Source organism: Podarcis raffonei, chromosome 15, assembly GCF_027172205.1.
Source record: "Podarcis raffonei isolate rPodRaf1 chromosome 15, rPodRaf1.pri, whole genome shotgun sequence".
Lineage (NCBI taxonomy): Eukaryota > Metazoa > Chordata > Lepidosauria > Squamata > Lacertidae > Podarcis > Podarcis raffonei.
In genome coordinates this window covers 16,510,093-16,538,057 of record NC_070616.1, presented here as the reverse complement: position 1 = coordinate 16,538,057, position 27,965 = coordinate 16,510,093, and the positions used below count along the sequence as shown (strand labels likewise).

Here is a 27,965-nt window from a genome sequence, read left to right as displayed (position 1 = left end):
GAGGCCCCAGGGCTGCGTTTTGTAAACTAGTAACTCCCCTCTACGGTCTCCTCCTCTGTCACAGTGATGGGAAATCCAAAAGAACCGAAGACACCACTTGGAGAGACTGTTGACACACGACAGCTATTTCACACCACAATTGCGACATGAACATCTGGAAGCATTGGCTTGATTCCCTCTGGTATTGTCACCAGAAGCCACATGTTGGTGACCCCTGAAGCAAAGCAGGCCACACTTAAGCCCCAGCAGCTTTGGAGGGGAGAGTGAAGCAAAGGGAGTTTGGCTTTTCCTGCTTTGCTGGATCAACCGACCTAGAATCTGAGGCTTAGGGCTGCAACTTTTGCACCTGCCTTCATTGCACTGAAACTCAGCATGTTAAATTGTGAGACTCAGCGGCAGGGGAGGGGAGAGGCAAAATCCACTTATTTCTTGCATTGTTGGTGCTAGTGAACAGTGTCTGTTCCTCTGCTGCTTGTGGGAAGGGGGAGAGAAAGGCAATTTCCCAGTTCTTCTGGATCAGGCTGATGATATGCACTCCTAACATTTGAAAAATCAGCATTTCCCTCAGTTCTGTGGGATAACTGGCCCCCTGCCATTGACGCAAGGATGAAAATCCTTTCCTGAAACTTCTACCACGAAAATACTTGGGAACTTTTTTTTTAAAAGCAATCAATCTGTAACCACTATAAGGAACAGAAAATGAGCAAACGTGAAAGTCCTGGTGAAGAGTTCTGCGTAACTGGGAACCTACACCGGACAAAGACTGGCTCAGTAGTGGTGTTGCCTTCTCAGTCTGTCTTGCGTTCTCTGGAACTAAAGAGGCTGCAGCAGTAGAGATCTCCTCTCTGTGTTTGTCACAAGATCTTGGGAGCTGAAGGGCCAAGAGTATCACTAATGTGCTGAAGGGTGCAGCCTGCCTCCCTGACACCACTTCTTTCTGTCCACTCGTTTATTATCCTCACAAGAGAACCCTCCTCAGTATCCATGGAGTCTGGGGCCAAGATCCTTGCTGCTGATGCTGCTGTCATCGGGGTGGGAAATGGGTGGGTGTCTGCCAAGAGCATTCTGGCCAAGTGAGAGGTGCCTGCACCTCATGTCTGAAGCAGCCCCGGGGGAGACGCCTCCTCGTCTGCCACCTGACTCTCCAGCAGTCTGACCTCAATCTCCTCGCCTGTCTGCAGCTCTCCGGGACTGGCGGTGCCCACGCTGCTGCTGCCGCCACCGCCGCTTGCGTCCTCATCCACGGAAGGCAGACCCTCCTGACTCTCCAAGTCACTCACCTGGCCCTCCCCGAACTCCAGGATGGTGGGGAGGTTCCCCTGGGTGGGGCAGCGTTTCTTGAGGCTGACCAGGAAAGGCTGCGGCAGGGAAAAGATGTCAACGTTGTTGCCCAGATCGATCCACGTCATGCTGGGGAAGTTCCTGGGGTCCTTCAGCGCCTCTGTCAGGTCCCGCAGGATAGCCTTGGTCAGCCTGTTGCCGTTGAGGGAGAGGGTGGACAGGTGGGGCAGGGCGCTCAGGACGGGCAGCAGCTGCAGGAACACCTCGTCCGTCAGGTCCGTGAAGCAGAGCTCCACGTTCTCGATGTACTCCGAGGTCTGCTGGAGGTAGGGGATGACCCGGTCCAGCTCCTTCAGGGTCAGGGGGATGCCCGACAGGTCGACGGTGTTGTCCCGGGGATTCCCCACCAGGATCATTTTCAAGCTGAAAGAGAAGAGGAAGAGGAAGGGGCTTCATGAATTGTCTCTGGCCAGTCCCTAACCCACACTGCTGGAAGGTGGAGGCACCATGGAAAACCTCCCGTTAAGGACACAAAGAGGAGGAAATGGAAAGAAACCAGGCAGATAATTTCAGGGCCAGGTGTAAGAGAGGCTCAAGCAGCCATCGGTTTTGATCGTGGCTACGAAATTCCTATGTGTGCTCAGAATTCAGCCCAGGGTTCCCCAAATGGCTAAAGCAGTCCGCCTACATTTTTAGGTGAGTAAGCTGTCCTGTAAGGTCAGCAAGTGACGGAGAGGGAGAGAAAACAGGTTCATCTCAGCTTCCATATATATATAGGAAAAAATTAGTTAATCCTTGACTAGATAACCGTTAGGATCCTTGTCAACTAGGATTCAATCCTACAGAAACACATTTTATTTTTAAAGTTTTTTGGGGGGAATGCACCCCACAGGGCAAAGAACCTGGGAGCCCCTCAACTCTATAATGCTCCTCAAGAGCATGGTAAGGGGCTCAGGCAGCGGCAGCATCTCCCCCTCAAACGTCATCTGCCGTCCAGCAAAAGGGCTGCAGAGGTTGTGGCTGCCAGATGCTTTCGAGGTGCAAATCTGCTGCCTACGAAATCCCTTCCTCTGGGCTTTGTAAGCACCGCCTTACCCCACCAAGCTGCAGAACCTGACGTTGCAGTGGAGAGTCTCTGCCAAGCTCAGAGTCGGCTGCCAGGGCCAGCTGCTCTTCCTCACCCTGCAGAGCCACCTGTGGGTGGCCACTGAGCACCCGCCTTCCCTGCTTGGGGGAAAGGGCTCGCTGACTCACACGAGGACCCTTCTGAACACAAGAGCAGGCAGGCACAGACCCGCAGGCGGAAGCTGGCCAAATGCAAGGCATTCATCACACGGCTCGTGGCTGGAGCAGAAGGCAGCCCAGATGCACTGTTGTCGGCAGCCCACGCAGGCGCCTCAAGAAGCTTCCTTCTGGGGCCTCAGATGCGGGGGGGGGGGGGGGGAGCTAAAGTCAGTGGCCTCGGCAAGGATGCAGAGTCACAGCCACAGTGGCGCCTGGAGAGCATCCAGCCACGCTTTGACCACTCAAAAGCAGAACAAGTCACGTCGCTCCCTGAATCAAGTGAGGGGGGCAGAAGCACAGGCACAGCCAGACTCCACCAGTCGCTGCTGGGCTGACTTCTCCTGCTCCAAATCCAATTGTACGACGCAGCACTGCTGAAAAGCAAGGCAGCGGGCAGCTGTACACCCTGTACACCGTCACCTTGCACCACGGGGCCCTCTGCTCTTGCTCAGAGGCACATGCGTCGCTGGTTTGCTGTTTTTTAATCCGGTGTTTCTCCCATCCAGCCCAGCCCTTCTGCTCCCGACTGAACTACTGTCCGTCTGAGATTCATGGGGGAGGGAATAAAACAGATTATCGGGCATCGTGGTGGCTTTTCTCTCTCTTAATGGAAGACCATCCAATGAAGAGTTGGCCGCACAGAGAACCAGAGAGGGTCTGTGCCAGAGCCAAGCCCTACAAGGAAGGGGTATTCCTGCCTGCTCCTGCTGCAACCCCAGCCAGTCCATGCCCCCCACTCCACCCCAACGGAGGAGCAGCTGCAGCCAGGAGAGGGTTCTCCTGCCGGGTGCGGAGCCCTTCTGGTGAACATGAGAGAAGCATCCGCTTTAAGACGTAAATAATTTGTCCCCTGTGATGCTAAGCAGCAAGGGAAGCCAATTCAGATGCTTGCCTGCCTGCTCTGACCTTCCCGCTGGCTGGCCAGGAGTCAGCCTTGCCAGAAAGGGCAGCAGAGAATCTGAAGTGACAAGTGCCGTTTGTGCCGCTAAAGCGAAGGCAGCAGCTGGCTGGGAGCTGCAGCCTGGAGGACACAGCCGAGGAAGCAACAGGAGGTGAAGGAGTTTGCCAGGGAGGCTGGGGTGCGGTGGGGGGGAAGGCCACCCCCTGGTGCTCGGTGGCTGAGAACACAACTTAAGGATGAGGCTCAAGATGTCCGCAGGATCTGGAGCCCCGCTCAAGACCCCAGGAACCGTTCCAGTCCAGCTGCTACCCAGAACGGTTCAAGTTTGGCAAAAAGCAGGGAAGAGGAGGGGGCTCCCTTTGAAGAGTCACCCTGTAAAACATTCGCCCACGTGGGGAGGACGGGCTTATCAAATTTCCGTCCTAAAGTTGTTCCCCACCACCGAGAAACAGAGAACGGAGGCAACTCCTGCGAGAGACGAGTGCTGTCTCTGCTTTTTCCAGAGGAGCGATTCCACCCACCTGGGAGCTCGCCTGCCTCCCATCGCAGGACCGGCCAGCCTGCGTTGCATCGAAACTGCAAATTACTGCATTTAGAGAGAGAGAGAACTGCTCTGTAAACAATCCCGTTGCACATTCCTTCCTTGCAAAATGGAATCCGCTGCCTTGCTGGCTCTACAGGCTGGCTGTAGTTATGTCCACATGTAAAAAGAAACTGCCAGAAAACAGTGGCAGATGGGACAAGAACCCTCATTTTGGGTGGCGTGGAGACTTGCAGGTGCAGGTGTCGAAGACTTTTCAAGAGCCTGCTGAGCAGAGGGTAGATATCAAGGCGGCAGCTGCTGGGAACAGACCCTTTTCCTCTTGTTTTTTTTTTATAAGATATTTATTAGCTTTTCACGCATTATAAAGACACAAATCACAACAAAAAACAAAAACATAAACACACACAAAACACAAAAAACACCTTTTCCTCTTGGGCAGCCCTTGTGGTTCGCTACCTGCAGCCTCTGTCTGGGGCATTAAAATGCATGCGTTGCTCTGGGAAGTAAATGCAAGTATTCCCTTTCTGACTTTAGCATGATACACAGACAGAGAGCCTACCAATTTGTTAGAGACAGCTGAGGGGGAAATGTCTCCTCCTGCCAGAGTCACGCAGCCAGTAAAAAAAGTGTGTTTATTCTGTTGGAAAATGTTTTACTTTTTATCAAATAAAATATTTCTGCTTCCAATTGTTCTGAAACTATATAAAAAGTAGGGTGAGGGAACTTAAAAGCCAGTGAAAAGGAGACGGACGGAAGGAAGGAAGGAAGGAAGGAAGGAAGGAAGGAAGGAAGGAAGAACTCTAATGGAATGGGAGAATAAGGTGGCTGCAAGGGGCATCAGGGGCCACATGCAAAGGGGTCAAGGGCCACATGTGACCATATAAATAGACGTTAACCAACCATTAACAGCTAAGAGTAATCTATGTAGAGATGCAAGTATTTTCTTCTGAAATTTTAGCCAGAATTATCTAAAAAACAAGGGCAGAGTATTAAATTTTAACAACGCAACAAAAAGCATACATTTTTATTCTCTCTCTTTTACTGCCTTCAATAATAACCCCTCAAAATAGTTCTTTCCAAGAGGGTTCATGGCTTAATCACATCATCTGCTGCTACAAAAACCCACTTCAATTCGTAGGATGAAAATCACAAAGGGGAAGCGGAGGGGATCCAGGTCACTGTGTGTCACGATGAAAAAGAGGCTCTCCGTTAAAGAAATAACTCCTAAATAAATTAACATTCTGCCTGAAGACAAGAACACAGGGAGGCAGGAGGCATCTTCTTGCCCCTCCAAGATCAGCAGGGATTTCCCCCTGGAGGGAAACTTCAAAGTGCTTCCAATTTCTCTGACAGCAGGTTGGCAGATGAAGCCAAACAGAAATTAATCTCCAATTAATCTGAACAAAGATTAGAAGGAAGGCTGGTGCCCAGCCAGGATCACTCAGGGTGAGATGTTTTTTTTCTTTTAGCGGGGGTGGGGGGTGGAGTAAGGAAGCCAGGAAAGAACCCCTACCAATCCCTGTCTTACTTTACCCAGCAACAGAGCATCTCCACCCTAGGCACATCCTACAACCTGCAAGCTCACTCCCTCCTCTGGCTCCTGAGCTCACAAGAGGCTTCAGTCCGCATTTCCCCTGTCAGAGGGAGGGGAAGCCACGCCTTTATGAGCAGTGCACAGTAGGTACAAAATAAAATAGGCAATAACAATACGCTTAAATGTAATATAGCACCGTGTATTGCAAGCACTACAGCAGGCAGAAAAAACATTACGTGCACCCCCCAAGGCCCTCTGAAATTGTCAAGCACTTCTCGGGGGGCAGGGTGTGGATAGGAAACTTGCTTTATTGTATTTTTACATCATGTTTTAAGGCACCTTGATATCCTGTGTGAGTGGGCAGCATACAAATATTTTTTTTATAAATCAGCAACGTCAGCACAGAGAAGCAACAAACAGCCAAACCCATCCACATTTTGCACGGAGAGGCTGCTCTAACTCTGCACTGTTCTTTCTGCAAGAGTGGAGATTTACGGGGTCTCCAGGTGCTTATGAAGCCAACCCTGGAGGGGGTGGGGGGGAATCCCTCCACACAAGAGAGACAATAACAGCCCTACTGCGCCAGGCCTCCTCCTCCTCCTCCTCCTTTACATGCTCCAGCTTATCTGCATGCCCAGCGAGGCCTCTGAAATGGCAGGAAGGGATTGGCGCAGCAGAGAAAGAGGGGGCTGGAAGAGATAGGAGGAAGCTCCCATGGAGCCAGGCCAGACCCTACAGAAATGGGAACATCCCTAACCAAAGCTGAGCTCATTTGCTTTGCAAACTGTGAGCTGTGTGTGTGTGTTGTGCTTGCAGAAAAGAGAGAGCAAAGGAGGTCACTCACTTAGGTCAGCCAAATCTGCTCAGTCTCCAGAGACCGTTCTTGCTGGGAACACAGAAGGATTCCTGGTGGCAGCGAAAGGCTCCCTTCTCCTCCAAGCAAGGAAAGACAGGGGCTCAACCGCTATTCATCTTTTAATACAGTGGTACCTCAGGTTAAGTACTTAATTCATTCCGGAGGTCCATTCTTAACCCGAAACTGTTCTTAACCTGAAGCACCACTTTAGCTAATGGGGCCTCCTGCTGCTGCCGCCCCACCGGAGCACAATTTCTGTTCTCATCCTGAAGCAAAGTTCTTAACCTGAGGTACTATTTCTGGGTTAGCGAAGTCTGTAACCTGAAGCGTATGTAACCTGAGGTACCACTGTAATAGTATCATCATCCTCGTTGGCTCGTAATTACAATTGGAAAGGTGGATGTTCTCTGTTTTTCTTGGCAGCTTCCGACAGCCGCCTTTGCCCACCTGACTCAATTCCACAAAATGTGGAATGCAACATCTCTTTTGTTTTAAAACCCGGGCATTTCTAACTCTACCATTTTGTCTGTTTAACCCTTTGCCCCCCAATATTCCCCCAAATCCCGCCCCTGCCAGCCCTAGCTGCTAATTGGTGGGGTGTTGGGGGAGGAAGGGGCCCACAGTTACTTCTGGGAAAGATGAGAGACTTGGCTAGTCTTAAGAGGAAGACTGGAAATGTTGGAAACGGCTGAAAAACAACAGCTCCCTATGAAATATTCTGTTTTCGAAGGATTGACAATTCTTCTAAAGACAAGGTTTTGCTCAGTGACACACTGTAATGTGAAGTTTTCTTTCAGGCCAGACAAAATCTACAGCATTAGAGAAGGTTTTCCTTGAAGTTTCTACCCACTGGGCCTACTTGAGGCGGCTGAAAATGGGTGGTGGTGCAGTGGCAGAGCCAGTCCTAAGGGATAGCATAATCAGCTGGCAATTAGCAAAATCACTTTCGGCCTGCTATCCAATCCACCTTTCTAAACTGCTAAATGGTTCGCCATAGCAGTTGCCTTGCGGCACAGAGTTCCACAGGCTCAAGAAAACTGCGGGCTGCCAACGTCTGGAGGGCACGAGATGGGGAAAGGCCACCCTAAATGGAGAAGGCTTGTTCTTTTATATTTTCCTGCCACAAAGTACTTTTATCTACCACCTGTAATGTCTTCTCCCATACCTCAGATTACATACGCTTCAGGCTACAGACGCCTCAGGTTACAGACTCCGCTAACCCAGAAATAGTATCTCAGGTTAAGAACTTTGCTTCAGGATTAGAACAGAAATCGTGCTCCGGCGGCGCAGCAGCAGCGGGAGGCCCCATTAGCTAAAGTGGTGCTTCAGGTTAAGAACAGTTTCAGGTTAAGAACGGACCTCCGGAATGAATTAAGTTCTTAACCCGAGGTACCACTGTATCTGATAAGAAAAGTCCCACTTCTGCCAAAAGGACTCATTCGTATGCAGATTGCTTGGGGGCAAGAACTTGGCTTATATGGCTTCTGCCCAAATTAAACCCCGTGCTGGCCTAAGAAGGCTCCTCTGGCTTCAGGGCCAGCCCTACCAAGCCACAGACTCAAGAAGCAAAAATGCCACTGCTAGGAATTTATGTGGAAGGCTTCTGCCATCCCTCTCCAAAGCTCCAAGTGGGTTGCAAAGGTAGAGCTCTCCCTGGGGCCTGCTGTCCTCCACGTTCCCCCCTCCCCTGCAAAAAAAAACCCCTCCCACCCACAATGGCCTTTGCATACACAAACTGGTCCCAGAGAGACTGCACCGCCTGGGAGGTTTTCTCTGCCCCAGAATAGGCCTTTTGCACTCCAACTACCGACTTGCATCTCTTGACAGGAAATAATGCAATCAAATCTGTTAGAAGTCAGGAACACACACACTGAGCAAACTGCTAATTAAAAATGGGGCTGGTAATTAGAAACATCCAACCAAATCCTTTAATTTATGCTTCAGAGAGTTCCTCGGGTCCCTTGTCTTCCCAAAGGGTCCGCACGGCCACATCAAGAGTAACCAGGATTATATCCAACTTAAGTGGACATCAGCGCAGGGGGTGGGCTGCAGGCCATGTCCCCCCCCCTCCCCGCCCCCATCATCTCCAAGACAGACCAGGCTTTGCTGGGCATACAAAGAAGTAGTTGCTTATTCAGGCCATGCTTCAAAGCCACTCCAAGCCTCTTTTCTGATTTGGTGGGGGACATAAAGGGTCTGAAGGATGCCCCAACCAGCTGGTTGCAGCCCCCAGTAGAAAACTCCTAGCCTGGAGAGGGCAGGGCAGGCGGCAGCAGCAGGAAGAGAGGCTTCAGTGAGAATGGAGAAGAGAGAAAAGGACCACAGTGTGAGGGTGGCAGCCCACAGAAAGCGCTAGCTGGGCAGCTGAACTGGGCACTCCACCAGCCTCATCTGCTTTCCAAGTACCAGGCCCCGATCCAACAGCCCTCCTGACTTTTTGACATTTTGCCATTCAAGCCACGCAGGGGACAGACAGTGCCTCCAAGCAGGGCTTGGCTCACCCCATGTGCTCCAACATCAGAGTCTTTTCACCAAATGCTGCCACCCACTGAAGGCAAGATTTCCTGTCTTTTTTTTTCTTCCTTGGCTGAACAGACAGACGTTAAATGACTGGGACAGCTCTGCTGGTAGAGCAGGAGACTTTTCATCTCAGGGTTCGAGCCCCACAATGGGCAGAGGATTCCTGCATTGCAGGGGGCGGGACTAGATGTGACCCTTAGGGTCCTTCCAACTCTGTGGTCAGGAGGAGACACAAATCATTTTGCAGTGACTTGGGATGGAGGCTCCTTTGCACTGCTGGTGGCTCCACCTCTGCCCCGAGCCCACCCTCAACTCCCCCAAGAACGCCCCTCTGCCAGCCCGCAGTCCCACCTCACTCACCAGGCCTGCGGCTTCCTCTTCACAATGCCCTGGCGTCGCCACTGAGAGTGGGGGCTCAGGTGGTAAGTCAGCTGCCTGCAGAGCTTCTCCATGGTTCCCAGAGAGTCACCTTCCTGCAAGAGGAATTGGGAAGGGGGTCAGTTGCACAGTCACCAGTCAAGAGGAGAAGTGAAATATACTCTGAGTCCTGCAGTGATTTCATGCTCTTTATTGCAGCTGGTAAAACAGTGATTGAATTTCCCCCCAAACTTCAGGCCTTTATATACATTATTTACAAAGTGAGTCCTGTCTGATTGGCTGATTCTGCTTCCCTCCTGAAGCCTGATTGGTCTTCTCCTGCAGGCCAATCAGTTATTGCAATCTACAACCCTACCAGCCTAATAGGCTGATTAACTTCCTCCTGGAGCCTGATTGGTCTTCTCCTGCAAGCCAATCAGTTGTTGCATTCTAGGATCCTACCTGCCTATTGTTCTAGGATCCAAGCTTAGTACATAACAAGGAGGAAGAGCAGGCAGAACAGCCTCTGTGCCTCCGCCAGCTCCTGGGGTGGGGGGAGGCTTTGAAACTCCCACCCCCATTCAGCTTACCCAGGCCAGCTAGAAAACAAAATATCAGCAGGGCATTTCTCCTTACGATGCAACATCACTGGGAGGTTCAGCTAAGCTAGGCCTGGTTGGATGGCTGCCTCTCAAGGATCCTTCAGCTGAGATTCCCATATTGGAGGGACCTGGGTTGGTTACCCTTGGGGTCCCTTCAAAGCTTATGGTTCCATTACTCAATAAGCTCTTTGCCATCCCATCGAGAGCATGAGGCATCCTAAGGCAACTTCAAATAGCGCATCTAATTAAAAAGGGCCCATGCATGCTTTTCCAGCTCAATCCCACCACTCCAAACCTTACTGGAAGACCAACCTCCACCCCCACCCCCAAGCATTTGCTGGCTTAAGCAGGCAGGGCGGTTGATGCCGCCAGCTTCACATGGTCCATTTGGCATCTTCGTATGACAACGGCAGAGAAAGCCCCAAATCAGAACCATGGCAAAGGAGGAAGAGATGGCAGGTGGAGCCCCATCTGACTCCCAGGGCCGTAAAAGTATGTTTATCTGAGTCAACTGAGGGTTCCCTGCTCAGCCTTCACCAAGCCAAACCAAGATGGATGAGCCTCGGTTCCGAAGATAATGCGGACAGGGAGCTCAGCAGATCCACCTGCCTCTGGCTGCAGGAGGCGACCCTCCTGCAAACACTCGCGTTCCTAGCACAAAGGCAGCCAGAGGAAGGAGGCAAAGTCCAGGAAGACACCCTGGTTAGCTTCCCTGAGAGCATCGCTCCCAACAGGACAAAGAAAACACATGGGATGGAGTTGGGAACAGCCTGCTAAATGAGTAGAGCAGAGCTATGGCTTGGCCTTTTGTGCTGGCAAAGGCAGCTCGCTGACCAGCCCAAAGCAAGCAGCCTGCTCTCACCCACCAAATTTACAGCTCCTTGAGCACCTGCTCTGGTTCTTGTCCCCTTGTCAGTCATGTGGGGCCAAACGCCACTGCTTCCCAAGGGCAAATAGGGGAGCGGAGCACACTTGTCTCCTTCTACAGTCGTTGAAAGGAGGGCAGAGAGGAGGCCAATGGGCTCTCAGCACCAACGCACATACTTGGAGATTAAAAGGTGGCTTACAACATGAAAACAATACAAACCTATGACAAAAGTGGTCATAAACAATAAAGAAAACATTTTTTAAAAATACAAAACCAAACCAAACAATTGCCACATACTGTACTTGGAGATTAAAAGGTGGCTTACAACATGAAAACAATACAAACCTATGACAAAAGTGGTCATAAACAATAAAGGAAACATTTTTTAAAATTACAAAACCAAACCGAACAATTGCCACATACAGTGGTACCTCTAGTTATGAACTTAATTCGTTCCGGAGGTCCGTTCTTAACCTGAAACTGTTCTTAACTAGAGGCATGCTTTCGCTAATGGGGCCTCTTGCTGCTGTGCCGCCGGGACACGATTTCTGTTCTCATCCTGGGGCAAAGTTCTCAACTCAAGGTAACTCTTCCAGGTTAGCGGAGTTTGTAACCTGAAGTGTTTGTAACCTGAGGCGTTTGTAACTCAAGGTACCACTGTAAATAGCAACAAAATCTAAAATAAAGATGCAAGAAACCAACGGCACCAATCCCTCCTCTCCCATAAACAACACACATCTCAGCAAAGAAACAGAGAGCTGACACTGGAAATAATCCATAGGTGGTCTTTAACCACTCGCAGACTGGCTTATGCAGCTCCTTCTTCCTTGCCGAGATGCTGGAGTGGTTGCCAAGAAACTGCTACACGTATATACATGTGTGGTGGTCCTGTGCCAAAGTACAGCTCTTCTGGAACTCACTTTTTCAATAAATAGGTAAAATTGTTGACCGTGAGATCGTTGCCTCCCTGCAGATAGCACTCCTAAATCTATTTGAAACGGGAAATGTCCCTACACACTGCAGAGAGAGGGTGTTGCATTTATTATTGGCCACCAGGGCTATTCTTGCCAGGCACTGGAAAGACTTAAATGGGGCTGCCCTCTTAGCATAGTACAACAAAGTGGGTGAGGTAGCGCTGTTGGAAAAACTTACTTGCAAATTAAAAGTAGCAAGAGGGCAAAATAAAACTAATGAATTCTCTGCAATACGGCATGCTTTTATTAAGCATGTAAAGGATGGTTTGCACAATTTGAACCTGCATCCAGCATTCAGAAGTCTATGGTTGCTTTAAGAAAATATAGGCCACAACTTTCCCTCTCCCTATATGCTCATGTTACTGTTAAGAAATGTACAAATAAGCTCCTAATTGATACCGATCCCCTCCCCATCCTGACCGTTTCGTTGCTTATTGCATAATTCTGTAATGTATATCTTTTAAACTAAGTGCCTTTCATATTTCGCAAACTATATTTATGACTATTTTGAAACACTGCATCTTTCTTTTTCTTTAAACAAAACAAAAAGCCACTTCCCTGTCCCCATCTTGCTCCAAGAGAATTAAGACATAGTGTCAGTCATGCATGAGTATGATCCAGGTCTCTGCCGCTGCCCCCCCCCCAAACTGAGCACCTTCCTCTGTGGGTGCCAGAACTAAAGACAGCTGGTGTGGTCTGGCTGGCTGCCGTTCTTGGGGGAAGAAAAGGCAAACTGCCACCCCTGTTCTGCATCCCCTGCCGCAGAGTTTGCTGGTCTCTGGGATTCGCCCTAGGCTAGGCCATAAGGGCTCCCTATTCTCACAGGTTGCAGAGGGACGAGAGCTCCCTTTACTGGTTGGGGTATGTGTTGCGTTTGTGGGACTCTGCACAGAAGCAAAACTTGGATTCTCAGGGAAGGATTCTCAGGTCAGCAGGCAGGGTTGGGTGGGGGTGGAGCTCCTAGCAGGGACTGGTGACTCAGCCAGGTGCCCTGTGCCCCCCCCCACACCCCTCCCCACAACAGGAAAGCAACTAATTGCTCCATCCAAGCCAGCCCCCTGCTGAATTACTGCATGAATTCTTTATCAAGCCGCGTGAAATATTCATGGCGACCTATTTTACAAAGCAAGATATGGACCATGGAGGGCAGGTAGCAGCGCACTGTGGATCATTCCTCCTGCTTCGGAGGGGTTGGAGGAAGGAAGGAGAGCTTTGGGAGGCCTTGGCATGGGACGGGCAGGGCATTCCTTGAAGTGGGAATCTAACTGGTCCTATCAGTTAGGCAACCGCCCAGAGGCCATGTCACCATGTGCAAAAACAAGGCCATGTGCAGCAGCCCTGCTCCGTGGGTGGACACAGGCTGGATGGTGACATTTGGGAAGACTGTGGGTCTTTGTAGACAGGCAAAGAGAGAGAGAGAGAAATATATTTGTGCAACAAAAGCAAAGACAGCGGATTGCTAACTGAAAGCAGGTTTTTGTTCTACCAGGAGAACAAACCTTTTATTCAAAGTCCTCCAGCATAAGGCGAAAGCACCTTTGCTCAGTTGTGTCACTCTGCGCCCTTGTGACTTCACAGCAGTGACGCTCCCAGCCCTTCCCAGAGGCCAAACATGCAGCACCTTCCCAGAGAAGACCAGAATGCCAAAGACTCCTGTTGGGGGAAGTAGCAATCTGCTCCAGACTAATTCCAGGCTTGGCAACCGGCTGCAATCCGACTCGGAGAACCTGCGGGGAGAGACTCCGTGTTCCCTTCCCTGCAACATCCTTTTGGGGACACAGAGGATGCGCTGGCCCAGTTTGTCACCAGCAGACGCCAGACCGCCATCACGTCCCACAGCAAGAGCACCGGCACGAACATCTCGCAGCCAAGGAGGCCGAAGGAGAGACGCTAAGCCAGAGAAGTGCTAACTGACAATGCAGAGCTGAGAGATGATGTAGGGTGGGTGTGGGTGTGGGTGTGTACGTACGCAGGAGCAGACGGGGAGGGTGTATAGCAAGCAGGTTTCTGGATTTGCTGTCCTGGAGACCAAACAGAGGGTCTCAGGAGAAGTACCAGCAGAAGGGGTGGTGTTCTAAGAAGTGCTGGAGCTGCATTGGCCACAGCCCCAGTAAAAACATGAGTGTCATTCTGTGCAACAAAAGAGAAGGAAAGAGCAACTGGAAGAATTTACAATGGCAATGGGAACCCAGGGACTGAGACTTCCTTTTTCTTGCTCACACATCTCCAGGCTTGCTTTAACCATCATAACTGAGAGGCGCTTTGTTTAGAAAGGGAAAAAAATGGCAAATGAATAACATTCAGAAACGTGGTTGCTCCACCCGCCCCCCCCCTCCGGCCACCACTACTGACCAGGTCCATCCCCAAACCCCAGGTGGGGGGAAAGTAGGTGCCACCTAAGATGGCCCCCTCTTTGCACACAAAGCTACACCCACACCCAGCTCCATGAATCCATTCCTTTAAAATAAAATAAAATGCCCAACTCCAGCAAGCCTCTCTTCTGTAAACCTTGCCCCGGAGACCTCTGAAACCTCACTAACTCAGCCTGCAGGTTAAGGAGCCTTGCTCAGGGCAACTGCACTCACACAGGAGCCCAAATGCTGAAATGGAAAACAGAGTGTTCCTTTTCGCTCCTAGCGACTATCGAAATGCAGCTGGAGTAAACAACGCATCATACGCCATTTTATAAAAAACAAAAATACTGTTAACTTTAAGGAATTCTCTTTGTTGTTTATTCAGTTGTCAACAAGCATGTTTTAATGACGACAGTGAGGGAGGAGCCTGTTTCAAGGAAATGAGGGTTTATTAGCGGTCAAAGCTGCATCATTTGGCTGCAGCCACCAATGTGCCCCTGCTTTCCAAACAACACGCCCTCTGCATGTATGCCTGTTCCCCCTGCAAGTCTTTCTTCCTCTGCTGCCGCCCATCTCCTTGATTAAGTCGTTCATCTCACCCACATTAAGTCTGTTCGACCCACTTGCTGCACAGCAGGGGGTTTTTTGGGTGGGGGAGAAGAAAAATATCCTGAGCCTTCACTCTGCATATCCCAGCCCCCCACTCTCAATTAAAGGGAAGATTCTCATCGCAGTTCCTCACCTGTAGAAAAACAAGATTTGCCTGAGGGGGGAAAGAATCAATACACTTCCTACCTGTTTAGTAACTCACATCCCTCAATTACATTATTAAATGAACTGAACTCAAACGGCAATTACTCTCGCAAAGCATCAATAAAACATTGCAGCACCAGTCGCTCAGAGCTGGCCCATCGCCTCTTTCTGGAGAAGCACCACTTTCGAGGGATGGGATTGCTAGTCCAGGATCCCTGCTTGGATAGGAAGCATTGGCTTGGTTTAAACCCTGAAAACATTATTGTTGGGGTTTTTTTAAGGATCATCAGCTTATCTGGAAGGCTGTGGGTGCCTGTGTAGAGAGATGTCTTACTGGCAATGAGCTCACCCTGGAACACACAACCAACCCTGCAAGGTTGGCTCCCAAGGGCAGCGGCTGGTTGACCAAAGATTCACCCACAACCTTCAGAGGCTGGAGTCAGAGGGATCAACCCTTGGAAATTCCAGTCCATCTGCAGCAGCTTTCCCCAACCTGGACCTCCCATCTTCCCCAGCCAGCATGGCCAATGATCAGGGATGGTGGAAGCTGGAGGCCAAGGCTGGGGAAGGCTGACCAATGGTCAGGACCAAGAACTTTTGGGGGGAAACCTGGAAATGGTATTAGCATAGGTTTTGGGTGTGTGTCGGTCAGCGCTGAGTGGCTACAGTAACAAAGGGAGGTGTGGAAGGCTGTGGCTTATGGACAGGCAAGAAATGGAGGCATGTCTCCCCCAGGAGAGGAGCCAAGCCAAGAATGAGCCCAGCCCTGAACAAGCAGGAAGAGCAAAGCCAAGGAGAAGAAAGTCGTAGACTCTTCTGAACTTCCCTCCCCCACATCAGAAGAGCAAAAAAGCATCTCCCCTCCCATCAGATGCAGCTGCAGAGAGTAACCCAGAAATCTCAAGAGACTGCCATCGTCAGCTGAAGACTTGTCTGTGAAAATCTCCCAGGAGAAATCTAATCCCATTATAGGGAGTGATAAGCAAAGGCTGCCTGGAGGGAGAGGAAGGCGAGACAAGGAGGAGGGGGCAGCTGGGAGGCAGGTGCGTCGTCACCTTGAGGAGTGCATGGGGGACACTGGGCCGAGTTCACGGAAATGAATGGACCCCACTTGGTCATGCTCCTTCATTTCAGTAGGGCTAGTCTGAGCATAACTTAGTGCAAAACCACTAATGAAGTTTATCATGGCAGAAAATTGTCGGCTTCTGCCAATCATGTTAACATGCCGCACTCTGCTGCTGAGGAGACTTGGACTTTGAGAGATGGGGAGGGGTGTAGTTGGGTGTCAGTTCCCCAGCCCCAAACAGGCTGCTTAGCTGGCAGCCTCTTCTGCATGTTTCACTCTTTTAAAGGGGAGTGTAATAAAATGTAGGAATGACTGCAAGAGAAGGAGAGGGGCCAGCAATGCCTGACTCTGGACTGGGCATGTAACCCTCCCTCCCACCCCACCCCAGCCAACATGGCCAGACTTTGGAATATCAAAGTCCAGAGCTTATGAACACACCCACAACATGCCTCCTCTTGAGAAGGAGGAAGGAGCAGCTATCGCCCCCCTGCTCCCAGCTTCTCACTCTTCCTTTCAACAGCCCAAAGCAAACCCCACCAAGCACTCACCGGTTTGGGGCAGTGGATGTACCTGGCCAGGCTGATGATCAGGTCATGGGTAATTGGATCAACCAGGTTCCTGAAGCTGGCGTAGCGATACAGGACGTCATCCAGCGAAGTTGACTCCATGCCCAGGTCCTGCAAAGGAGCAAAGCCAGTCAGGTGGGAGGGCACCTTGGAGTGCCCGTGCAAACCAGGCAAACTTCAGCAACTGGGCGATGCCAGCAGCCACAGCCCTGCAATCATATCCAGAGCCTACACCCAAACATTCAGGAAGGCTGCACTACAATGCCAATACCCCAATATTTGAGGATTGGGACCCAAGAAGCTCCATAAGTCTGGACGGGCACCAGTAAGTAGGTAAGAGGTGCCAGCCAAAGGCCTGTCTTCAGTGGCCACCCAGATGCCCCCAATGAGAAGGCTGCATTCTGCACATGAGTGTAAGACAGGGGTCAGCAACCCTTTTCAGCCATGGGCTGGTCCACTGTCCCTCAGAGCATGTGGTGGCCCAGACTATATTTTTTTGGGGGGGGGAATGAAAGAATTCCTATGCCCCACAAATAACCCAGAGATGCATTTTAAATAAAAGCACACATTCTACTCATGTAAAAACACGCTGATTCCCGGACCGTCCGCGGGCCGAATTGAGAAAGCGATTGGGCCGCATTCGGCCCCCGGGCCTTAGGTTGTCTACCCCTGGTGTAAGAGCACCCCTGAAGTGGGAGAAGGAGCAGAGGTCATTTGACTTACTTCCTCACGCGCCAACTGTTTGCTGAGGCACCTGATGGGTCGAGTGGACTTGTAGGGCTGTGTGGGTCAAGGAGGGAAGGGTGAGTTTTCCCTCCCACTCATCCACATTGCTCAACCAGCCAGGTGGGTCACATTGATGTCCCCATGGCCCTGGACCAACTTCTGCTCCCTCACTCCTTGGCAGCTCCCCTTGCAAGAGGAGATTTGATCAGGCCCCTCTGAAAGGGAAAGGTCCCTAGGTGGGCAGAACCCCAGGCACAGGCAGCAATGGGGAGCAGCCCCACACAGGTGCAGGCCAATTGCTCAACTGCATCTCCACTCTAACTTTTGAAAACAGGGGGAGGAGGGCGGGTGGCTGCTCCTTCCCACAGAAGGGGTCTTGGTGGGTGGGTGGGAGACAGCAATATGAAACCTCATCAGCGCAATCCAAAAGGTTTCTTTCTGCCTGGGATCCCTTATGCTGCTCTGGGGAACCTGCTGCTTCCCCAATTTTCATTCATTCCAAAGTGTGACCTGAGCAGTGGTTGGATGGAACAGGGTGATAGAAACTGAACTCCTGCCAGCCCTGTCAGCTGGAGAAGGAAGGTGAGCCATCAAGTCTGGCAAAGCCACCCATTGACATTTGAAAACCAGCCAGGGTCAAGTGGAAGTTGCTGGGGGAGCAATTGCATCACGTCTCTGTGAGCACTTCTGGATCCTGTAAGGGGTGTTCTGAAACACAGAGCCCATAAAATTCTGCCCCTCTCCCATCTTGAAATGAGCATTCAGCGCACGCACACACAAGACCCAAATTGCTGCAGCACAGTGATGCTTCCCCTCCCCACCCTATAGTTGAAACCTCCCCAAGTGAGAGCAGCATCCAAGCCAGATGAGCTCATCCCTGGCACAGTCTGTCACTGAGAGTCTGACTTGACTGGGCAAATTGCCTCCCAGCTGAGCACACTGGGCTATCTATCAACCAAGACGGCTGTTAACAAACCTCCCCAGTAAATAGGGGGAAGTAGGGGAGGAAGGAAGGTGGTTTAGGACCTGTGCCAATGGGCTCCTGTATCTGTTCTGTACACTGAGGAGTGAAACCCTGCTCTGTGCAAGGACTTTCAGCAGCCCCCCTTTTATTGCATTTCCTGCAAAGAATTTTGTGCAAATACCCCCATGGCAAGAGCACCATGCACCTGCACAGCTTCTCTGTGCATAAACTCCACCTCGTGATTTGCAGAAATACCCACTCTGTGTGCAAGAGGAGTTCAGGGAGTTCCTGAGGTGGGGAGAGATAGAGCTTGAAATTCAGAGGGGTCTCTTCCCACTCCTGAGATCATCAACTTGTTAAAATGCTGGTGGGGGTGATAACATGCCCCCCCTTTTTTTTGCTCTTCAGCAAAAAGACTCAACAAGCCATTTCAAATAGCATAAGAGAGAGATGCCAGTTTGCTTGGTGGTTGGGCCCTTTCGTGGGCTAGTCCACAGGTATCATCAGTCTACCACCCCACCACAGAATTTGTCACTGGAATGGGCTTCAGTGGCTGGGAAGCCGGGACCACTTCACCTGAACCACCTTCAGCTGCACGAGGGACCAAGGCCACAGGGGCAGCTTCAAGCAAGTCATTTGCAACCACAACAGAAAGTCACAACAAGAAGAGAGAGAAACGAGGACACTCTTGTTCCAAAGCAGAGATGAAACGTGCAACACACAGAGCATCTTTTGGGCAGAATATGCAAAGAAAGAGAAGGAACTGCCAGACACAGACATCAGTTGAGCAACAGCGACTGACCGTGTCTGTCGAATTTGGCAACAGCAAATAATGTAGCAACAGAGCTGACACACTGCCTTTGTTCCATGAACAGGAAGCAAATCTTTAAGTGACCCGACAACTTGGATAAGGGCTCCAGAAACCCGGGTTTCTCTACAAGTCAATGGACCTTGGGGTGGGGGGGAACAGAATGCAAGGCCTTTCCCATCCCCATCCAAAATAAAAAATGCCCATCAAGAAGGATAGATGACACCAAGTGAGCGCCAAGCCTTGCCAAAGCCATCACCCAGAAGACAGCACTGATGCAGGTAATTCTCTCGAGGCCCAACTGCAAGCCTTTCCAAAATAGTGTCAGCTTCTTCTGAGCTGTCACATCAAGGATCCCCACACACACACACCCCGAGATGAATGCCGACTGTCTGGGCATATGACTCAAGTGGCCGTGAGTCCTTGGTGCCTCTGGGCCTGAAGAGAGACAGAGCAAGAGCAGCAGGACTCAAAGATATGGATCCTAGGAGCTCTCCTGCTCAGAAGTCCCATAGGACAAGAAAGTCCTACCTTAAGAAACATTGGGCTCACTAAGAAACTGGCCTGGACACTTTCCCCATTATCTCAGACATTATCTCAGACATTAAAATAACCCTTGCCTGCCTCTCAAGGGATTCACATTTTAAGGGTCTGAGCACCTGACCTCGAAGGGAGGTGATCATGGTGGAACCATGATTAAAGATGGTAGCAGTCGTGGGGTCAGATGACCTTGAGTCATGACGGGCAGGATTTTAAGGATTCCTGTCCTAGAGACTCTTTAGCTTGTGAAGACATCCTGGGAGCTGCACCCACTATTTTGGGGAGCTAGAGACGAGGAATTTACATTCCCACATCCTTTTAACAGCCCAGCCCTCCCAGTTCTCCACTTCTTCCACCTTTCTCCACACCCAAATGACCACCCGTGAGGCTACCACAACCTGATTACAGGAAGGCTGTTATTTTACTCCATATCGTCCCCATAAACTTTTCCAATTCCCATTAACACACTCAGTATGCAAATACTGTATAGGGCTGCCATACAACTGGGATTTCTCAAACGATACGGGGTTTGCCCATTGAAAATAGCATCCGGGCAGAATTTCTGAAAATTGGTAGAAAATGTCCAGGAAAACCTGGACATATAGCAACCCGTGTCGGAAGTGTTGATTTTTTGGCGAATTTCCTTAAAAATAGTTCAAAAACTTCAATTATGTGGCAACCCTAGGAATTATAACAGCTATCAAACTTCCTTCTGTCTCCCCACCTCCAGCCACCACTGAAACTCTATCCTTTTCTGTCTCTTTTAACTACTTTACTTCCTCTTCCTCCTCCTCATACTGTAGCAAAGTTTGTTTCTCCAAATGGGCAGCTGCTGTTCCCACTAGAAGTGCCATGCTCCCACCGTTAATCCCTTGCCTCCCCAACATTTACCCACTTTAACAGACTCCTCACTCCTATATCCCTTTTCCAAACTCCCGGCTGTTCTCTGGGCCCATCCAGCACAACTGAGGACTCCGGAAGGGGGAGCTAGTAGCTGCCAGCCGGTTCCCAAGCCCTGGGTCCTTGCCCTCTGACTCCTAGGGCAGCCCTTTCCTTGGAAGAGGATCCAGAGCATCTTGAACTCCTTTGGGGCTCCTTATGTGAGGCAGCAGCAACCTTCCAGTCCAGGGCTCCGAGGCAGCTGGAAACACTCACTGCCCGACCCCTCTTTTGCTTAAGGCACCCAACTCCCACCTGCCCCATGATGGAAATTGCCCCCAGCAACAGCAGCTGCTGCTCCAGCAGCAGCAGATAATTCTATTAAATGCTGCTACAGGAGGTCTCTCCAGGGACTGCATGCCTGCTCCTTGTACCCATCCCTAACTGGGACTACTGGATCACAGGGTGCCTAGGTGGGCCCGTCTCCCCCCCCCCAAACTAAGCCTCCAAATGACCCACGCATCACAGTCACTCGTTCGTTGTCAGTGCCAACCCAGTTTAGAAATCCCTCCCTTTGGGAGAAGCTGGAGGCTAAAGCAGAAAAAAGCTGCCACAAGAGCAGATTTGGGAGTGAGCTACAGTCACACTCGCAACCGGCACATGGTACAGCCCCCTCCTGGGTCCAGGTGGGGAAGTCAGAAAGAGATCTACAGTGGTACCTTGGGTTAAGAACTTAATTCGTTCCGGAGGTCTGTTCTTAACCTGAAACTGTTCTTAACCTGAGAACCACTTTAGCTAATGGGGCCTCCTGCTGCTGCCGCACGATTTCTGTTCTCATCCTGAAGCAAAGTTCTTAAACCGAGGTACTATTTCTGGGTTAGCGGAGTCTGTAACCTGAAGCGTCTGTAACCTGAGGTACCACTGTACACGGAAAGTGGAAGGCAGTAAGGGAGGGTCAGGGAAAAGAGCTGTCTCCCTCTTTCTCTTAAGAGCAGGGAGGACAAGGTTCGCTGCTTTCAATGCTCAGATCCTTTTATTTCTCACACCACACCCCCTGAAATCTTCCTCCTCTCTCTGCAGAAACAGCTCCCGGGGTCATTATTCTGTTCCTCCCACAGCCAAGGAGAGCCAAGGAAGAGGCACAGGGAAGCAGATGCAGAGGGGCTCCTGCCCAATGGTTCACACAGACTCATCAGAGAGAAAACAAAGCAGGGGGAGAATCAGCGCTGCCCCTCCCCCAGCATCAGCGGAGAGAAACTGGCTGGGAAGCCGGAGCAGGAAGCAGAAGACTGCCAAGAGGATCCCTCCATCCGGCAGCGCAGCGGGTGGGAGGGCAACAGAGGCAGCTGTGCCGCTTCCGGCCAGGGGTGTGTGTGTGTGTAGAGGGAGCAAGATGGGACTCTGTGCTGTGGCAGAGGCAGCAGCAAAGTTCTCCTTTCCACTGAGGCTGCTGCTGCCACCAACCTTCCCCCCTCCAACCCACCATCCAGAAAAAGCCACTCTGCATTTGATGGGGAGTTCTCTTCTCACCTGCGGGGGTTGGGCATTTGCCCCTAGAAATACAGTGGCACCTCAGGTTAAGAACTTAATTCGTTCTGGATGTCCGTTCTGAACCTGAAACTGTTCTTAACCTGAGGTATCACTTTAGCTAATGGGGCCTCCCGCTGCCACCACGCAACTTCTGTTCTCATCCTGAAGCAAAGCTCTTAACCTGAGGTAATATTTCTGGGTTAGCGGAGTCTGTAACCTGAAGCGTATGTAACCTGAAGCGTATGTAACCCAAGGTACCACTGTACTGTATTGTCCTGCAGGTTGGTACTGGCCATGCTGCACTTTCCCATCCATCCAAAAGGAAGCCCAAGCGTTGAAGTGTGTGGGGTGTGCCTGTGTGAAATTATAGAAATGAGAATCCCCCCACAAGGGAGGAAGACCAGAACCCTCACACCTGCCCAGGCCGGCTCGCTGGGCTTCCCTCGCTGGATGAGCCCCAGCATGGGGAAAAGCAGTTCTGGAGCTCAGCCATGGCTGGCTGGCGGAAAGCCCAAGGCACCCCCACCATGCCCAGGTAGCACAACTCCCCCTCCTTGAGCAGCTGATAAGCTGCCACACACAGAGCCAAAGGGTTAGCTGCTCCCTGGCCCATCAGCAGCAAGCTTGCCCTGTCTGGGGAGCTCCAGCTGACTCTCTGGGCACAAGCCTTTCCTTCTGCTTCCCCTTGCAGGATTTGACCTCCCGTCTCCACCACTGGATGTGCACCAGACCTCCCCGTCCCTGAGCTTTCCATTATCCTCGCCGCTCACACATGGCTGCCCTTGGCTTTCGCTCTTCCCTCATCGCCTCTTCTCTCCCACGCAGCCCCCTGCTCCAAATGCAATTTCGCATCATTTAAGCCAAGATGGATTACGGGCGGGGTGGGGGAGGCAGTCCGCCCAAGTGCAGGCAAAGAGGCAGGCAGGGCCTCTCCTACACTCCCTGCCCTCCCCAAAAGCTTGCTTCTCCAAAAGGGACAAATATATTTGCAAGGTATTATTTGGAAGAGCACAGAAAATGAGGAGCCTGTTCCCGTCCCCCTGCACCTCACACTATGGAGAACGCCAAATGAAAGATCTCCTCCTCTTCCTCTAGGTTCAATAAGCCCAGATTCTTAGTGAGCTTGTTTTCATTCCTTGGCAAAGAGGGATAAGCCGGTTTACATACTGGCATGCAGGGTGTGTACAACACACATATCATGTATGCACGAACAAGCGTGTGCACACACACTGCCTAGCTGAGAGCAGGAAAGGTGCATCAAGACCCCATGAAATGCCCTGGAAAGGCAGCTTTTCCACCTGCTCTTAGTTAAGCCTCTCTCCCCAGGTGCCAGCAGAGCTCAGCCAGAACTGGAGATTCCTGCCAGAGCCAGGAATCTAGAATATGCTCCCAGACCTGCTTACAACTCCAGGGCACTATCCCTTCTCCCTGACTAGATGCACAAGGACACACGTACACTCCCCCACACAGAGAGAAAGCTTCCAAGCCCAAAGCGAATGGTGAGGCAAGGCTTTTCAGTCAATTGACTTAGAAGTGGGGGTTGTCACACACAACGCCCAGAAATCAGCAATGATAGAATACAAGCGCAGCAGGTATGGAACAGCTTGGAGTTAATGACAGACTCTCGCACCAAACTCACCTCTCAAGCAGCCACAAGACAGCTCCACGGACAGACCCAGGAAGAGGTGCGCTCTGTCCACTGCCCTGGCAAAAGGCTGGCATGTTAGCCATGGGGAAGGCAATTGTGCAAGGTGGGGGGGGGGAGGGACTTGCCTGCTACTGGGAGCTTGGAAAACAGAAAGAAACTTTAAGAGACAGCTTCCCACTCCCCAGCAAATCTCTTTTCTACACAATCCAGGCGGCAGCTGCTGCTGCCTTAAAGCACCCCAAAGACTGGGCTACCCATTTCTGAGGCTGTCCTTGGGAAAAGATTTCCATTGGATCCACCAGCTAAGCCTAAGAGAGCTTAAGCCGTCACACAGAAGGATCAATATATGGACTGTTTGCAGGTGGGGGAAATCGTGCCCTGAATACGAAAGGAAGAATATAGCAGCCAACAGGCCCAGCACCACCCTTCTGGGAGGCTGGTGGCGGAAGACTCTGCTTGGCAAGGAAGCCACTGGGGTGTCTCCTGCCAAAGGGATTTTCTATGGACTTTAATACTTTTTTATTGGTTGGGGTCTTATTATAGCTCTGCATGTGTTTATGTGGAAAGGTTTAATGAAGGTCAGGATAGAAACCCACAAGAAGAAACCAACAGAGAGAAACAAGGCAGAGTCTGGTCCTCCGAAGGAGCGACCAGGAGGCGGCAGCCCATGCCAGCCATTTCTGAGCTGAGCTCACTTCTGGAAAACGAAGACTTTGGCGGCGCGGTGACCAGGAAATGTAGATGACCCCTTTGCCTCCCCTCATCCACCCGCTGTCACCTTCTCACCAGAATGGGGCACCCCACACACACACACACTCCAACTGTCTCCATTCACTTTCTGGCTGAGTTTCCTTCAGAGCTGAGCAGTCTCCATCTGGGTACGTGATGACACCCAGGAAGCAAAGCCGCTTAAGAGCTATTCCTCCTCCTGGAGAAAACGGGGGGGGGGCAGGGGGGATCAGACTCTGCCGTTCCCAGGATTCTTTCAGGGACAAGGAGCCATGCAAGTTAACTAGCATAAAATTAGCATAAACACGCTGCGTTCCCATAAGGCAACTTGCACGATAGCTGCGCACAAAGCTGGAGGCTGTTCCCCTTCCCCCTCCTGGGCGCACGTGCCTTTCTTCCTCTGGCAACGAAACACGCCAAGTCCTCCGCAAGGCTCCCGAGGCCGGCCCAGTCTCCCTCCCTGCCTTTAATTAATTTTCAACAAATGTAACTCAATTACTAGAAAGCCTTTGCGCACCACCGCTGAAATGCGCTGGCTGGCCAGCCTTTGCAACCAAACATGCAGGCAGCTTGCCTCCGACCTCAGCAAACTCAGCCAATAGGGCTGGAGTTCCCTTCCCCAACCCTGCAGCCCAAACACACACTGTCCATCCAGCCTCTCTGGAATCCGCATCTTGCATGCATGGATCACAAACTGTGAAGGTGCAGTGGCCATTGGGAGGGAGAGGGCTCTGTGCCCCTAGCCAGAAAGGACCACATCTCCCACGAGTGGCCAGTTCCACTGCCACAGCCACACACATCTCCTTTTCTTTAAAAGAGTGGGTCAGATGTGGGCCGGGGGGGCGTGTTAGATGCTCACCACCATCCAGCCGACAAGCAGCCACAGGAAGACACCTGTTCATCATAAGCCACTGGCACAGCTGTGCTGCCTACCTGCCTCTTTGGTGGGAGAGAGTCTGTTGCTTTTTCTCTGGCTCTAACAGGGCCAGAAAGATGCTCACATGTTCCACAAGCCCATTTCAAGCACCACAGTCATAAGTTCAAAGAGCCCATCTCCTCCATAGTAGTGTCACCCAAGCCCACAGAGGCCCAAACTCTTCACGGTCCTCATGGCAAGGAACATGAGGCTCCCTCCCCGCTTTGGCCACCAGGATGGTCTGCAAAGGTTGCAGGTTCAATCCATGTAAGGGATAGCTGCATATTCTTGCACTGGAGGAGGTTGGACTAGAGGATCCTCAGGGTCCCTTCCAACTCTATGATTCTCTATGACTCTATGATCTTGCAAGGCTTCGTCCTTGGTCTTTTAAGACTGGAGAAGTCAACTGAAGGAAGGAAGTTTGAGTAGCAGAACTGGCTCAGGCTACAGTTGTGTCAGTCAGGCCACACTTACCGTATTTTTTGCTCTATAAGACTCACTTTTTACCTCCTGAAAAGTAAGGGGAAATGTGAGTGCGTCTTATGGAGCGAATGCAGGCTGCGCAGCTATCCCAGAAGCCAGAACAGCAAGAGGGATTGCTGCTTTCACTGCGCAGCGATCCCTCTTACTGTTCTGGCTTCTGAGATTCAGAATATTTTTTTTTTCTTGTTTTCCTCCTCCAAAAACTAGGTGCGTCTTGTGGCCTGGTGCGTCTTATAGAGCAAAAAATACGGTATGTTCTTGAATTAAGAAGCCTCCTCTGCTGCTTATCAAAACTCTACATCCTGCCCCTATCTCAACGGAAGAGCCAGAAGGGAAGCTCCCAACTTCATTCAGATAATTCCCCCTTGGAGCCCCCATTCCCAGCAAGAGGAATGGGGGCTCCAAGGGGTGGCGAAAGACTCTCCCCTTCAGGATTCAGCATGGTTCTGCTCGGGCTTCAGCTTCTGTGAAATGGCTCCTCAGAGAGGAAGAGAGAAGAGGAGAATCCCACTCAGATCTCTCTGTGGAAAAGAAGATGAAATCTCACGCAGCAGAAACTGGAGCCTGGCTGTGAATCTGAGGCTGCAGCAGCAGCAGCTTCCCTTGGCAGAGCCTGTCAACAAGGGCCTGGTGCGGACTCGCTTGCCATGGCACTTCGCCCACTTTCAGTCTCACACCGGTTTTCACACCACTTGGCAGTTTTGTTTCCTCAAACCAGGAAGGAAACGTAAACAAGTCCAATTCAGGAGAGAGTGGGACAACCATCTCTGTCCACAATTTGCAGAAGTGGAAATCACTAAACAGGAAGTCATTAAACAAGCTCAAGGCCACCCTCCAAGTCAGGTGTCAGGCACAGACGGCCTTGGTGCACAAATTCTCCTTGTTTACAACATGCTTTGTGTTGGGGGGAGGGAGAAAAACACAGGCCAAATCATTATATTCAGGGACCAAATTTGACAGGTGGGTGGAGTTGCTCGTGTGACAGCACAATGATGTCAGGTGACCTTTTTGTCTGCAGGGGTCTTGCAGAGTGCTTTGCAAAGGGTTTCCATCTGGAAGCTACCTCCAAACACCTTTTCAGCTGAGCCAAGTTTTTACCTGCGTGTCCTACAAGATGTCAGATGTGAGAAATGAGTTGGCTGAAGTGGCCTGGCAGCCATAAATTTCCCCCTTGCTGGAGCAGAGCCTATAGGAGGAGCCTCCCATCCCAGAGCTCATTTAAGGGGGATGGAGGCTTCCAAGGCATAATTCAAGGGAGCACCAAAGCCCTTAACCAGAAGTGCAGGTTAAGGGACAAGAGTCCACAAGCCCAAGAAAGGCTGGTAACTGGGGCCAAGACACAAGCCAATCCCAACCCTCTGTTGTATGACACCTGCCAGGAGCAGCATCGCCCCTTTTGTCCAGATCAGATCATATGCTAAGCCTTAGGATATACTATGCTTAAAAGCATCTGTGGGTCTTGGAAAGGCCCCCAAGGAGAGCCAAGACGTTCCTCCTGGGGTAACCCCCTTCTTCCTCATTCGTGGTCAGGCAACCCCCCCCCAGGAAGGCTCTGCCCTGAGGAGGCTCCAGAGGAATCACCAAACCCATCAGAGCAACAATTTCCCTTCCAAGACCAGCGAACCTTCCACGAACCAGGCGAAACTCGCCCGCTTGCCCTCGGCTCTGATCGCGACCCTCCTGGACAGACAAGTGGGGTGGGAGGTGGGGGGAGGTTGGCTTCCATTCCATTAAGGGGCAGGGAGAGGGAGAAGCGGAGCTTCTATGTGCCCCCCAGTTCCGCCTCCCCGGGCACGTGGGGGCTGCGAAGCCGAAGCTTCCCGGAGGAGGGCGCTTCGGTCGCCCGACCCCCATCCCTCTTACCTGGCGCAGGTGCTTGAGCAGGTCGGTGGCCTCCTCCTGCTTGCCTTGCTTGACCATCCCCAGCATGTCCTGGATAAGGCCGATCCGGCGGTGATACGGGGGGAGGCCGCCGCCGCCGCCCCCTCCGCCACCGCCCCCCTTGCCAAACTTTTCTCCGGATCGCACGACGAGGGAGGCCAGGAAGTCGCCGCGCTCCCGGGGCGACGGCAGCATCCTCCGGCGGGCGGCCGAGGCGGCGGCCTGGGGGCTGCCGGGCAGCGGGCAACCCTTGGTCTGCTTGGCGCCCATGCTGGATGGTGCCCAGCCGCCGGCCGGCCGGCCTTCAATGGGACATCGCAGGCTCCGGCCCACGAGGAGCAGGCGCTGCTGTCGAAGCGCGGGGCAGCCGCCGGCCCAGGAAACACCGCGGAGGCGAAGAG

General features: G+C 51.6%; 1 protein-coding gene across 1 annotated transcript; it reads right to left on the bottom strand.

Annotated features, from left to right (window-relative positions):
• Positions 1-399: 399 nt before the first annotated feature.
• Positions 400-27,845, bottom strand: LRRC75A (leucine rich repeat containing 75A). Its single transcript, XM_053366706.1, has 4 exons — positions 27,547-27,845; positions 16,443-16,571; positions 9,281-9,393; positions 400-1,704 (listed from the first exon to the last, which is right to left on the bottom strand). Exons 1-4 carry the CDS (start codon positions 27,832-27,834, stop codon positions 1,092-1,094), a joined length of 1,143 nt encoding a protein of 380 aa, XP_053222681.1. The 5' UTR covers positions 27,835-27,845; the 3' UTR covers positions 400-1,091.
• Between the last annotated feature and the right edge of the window lie 120 nt (positions 27,846-27,965).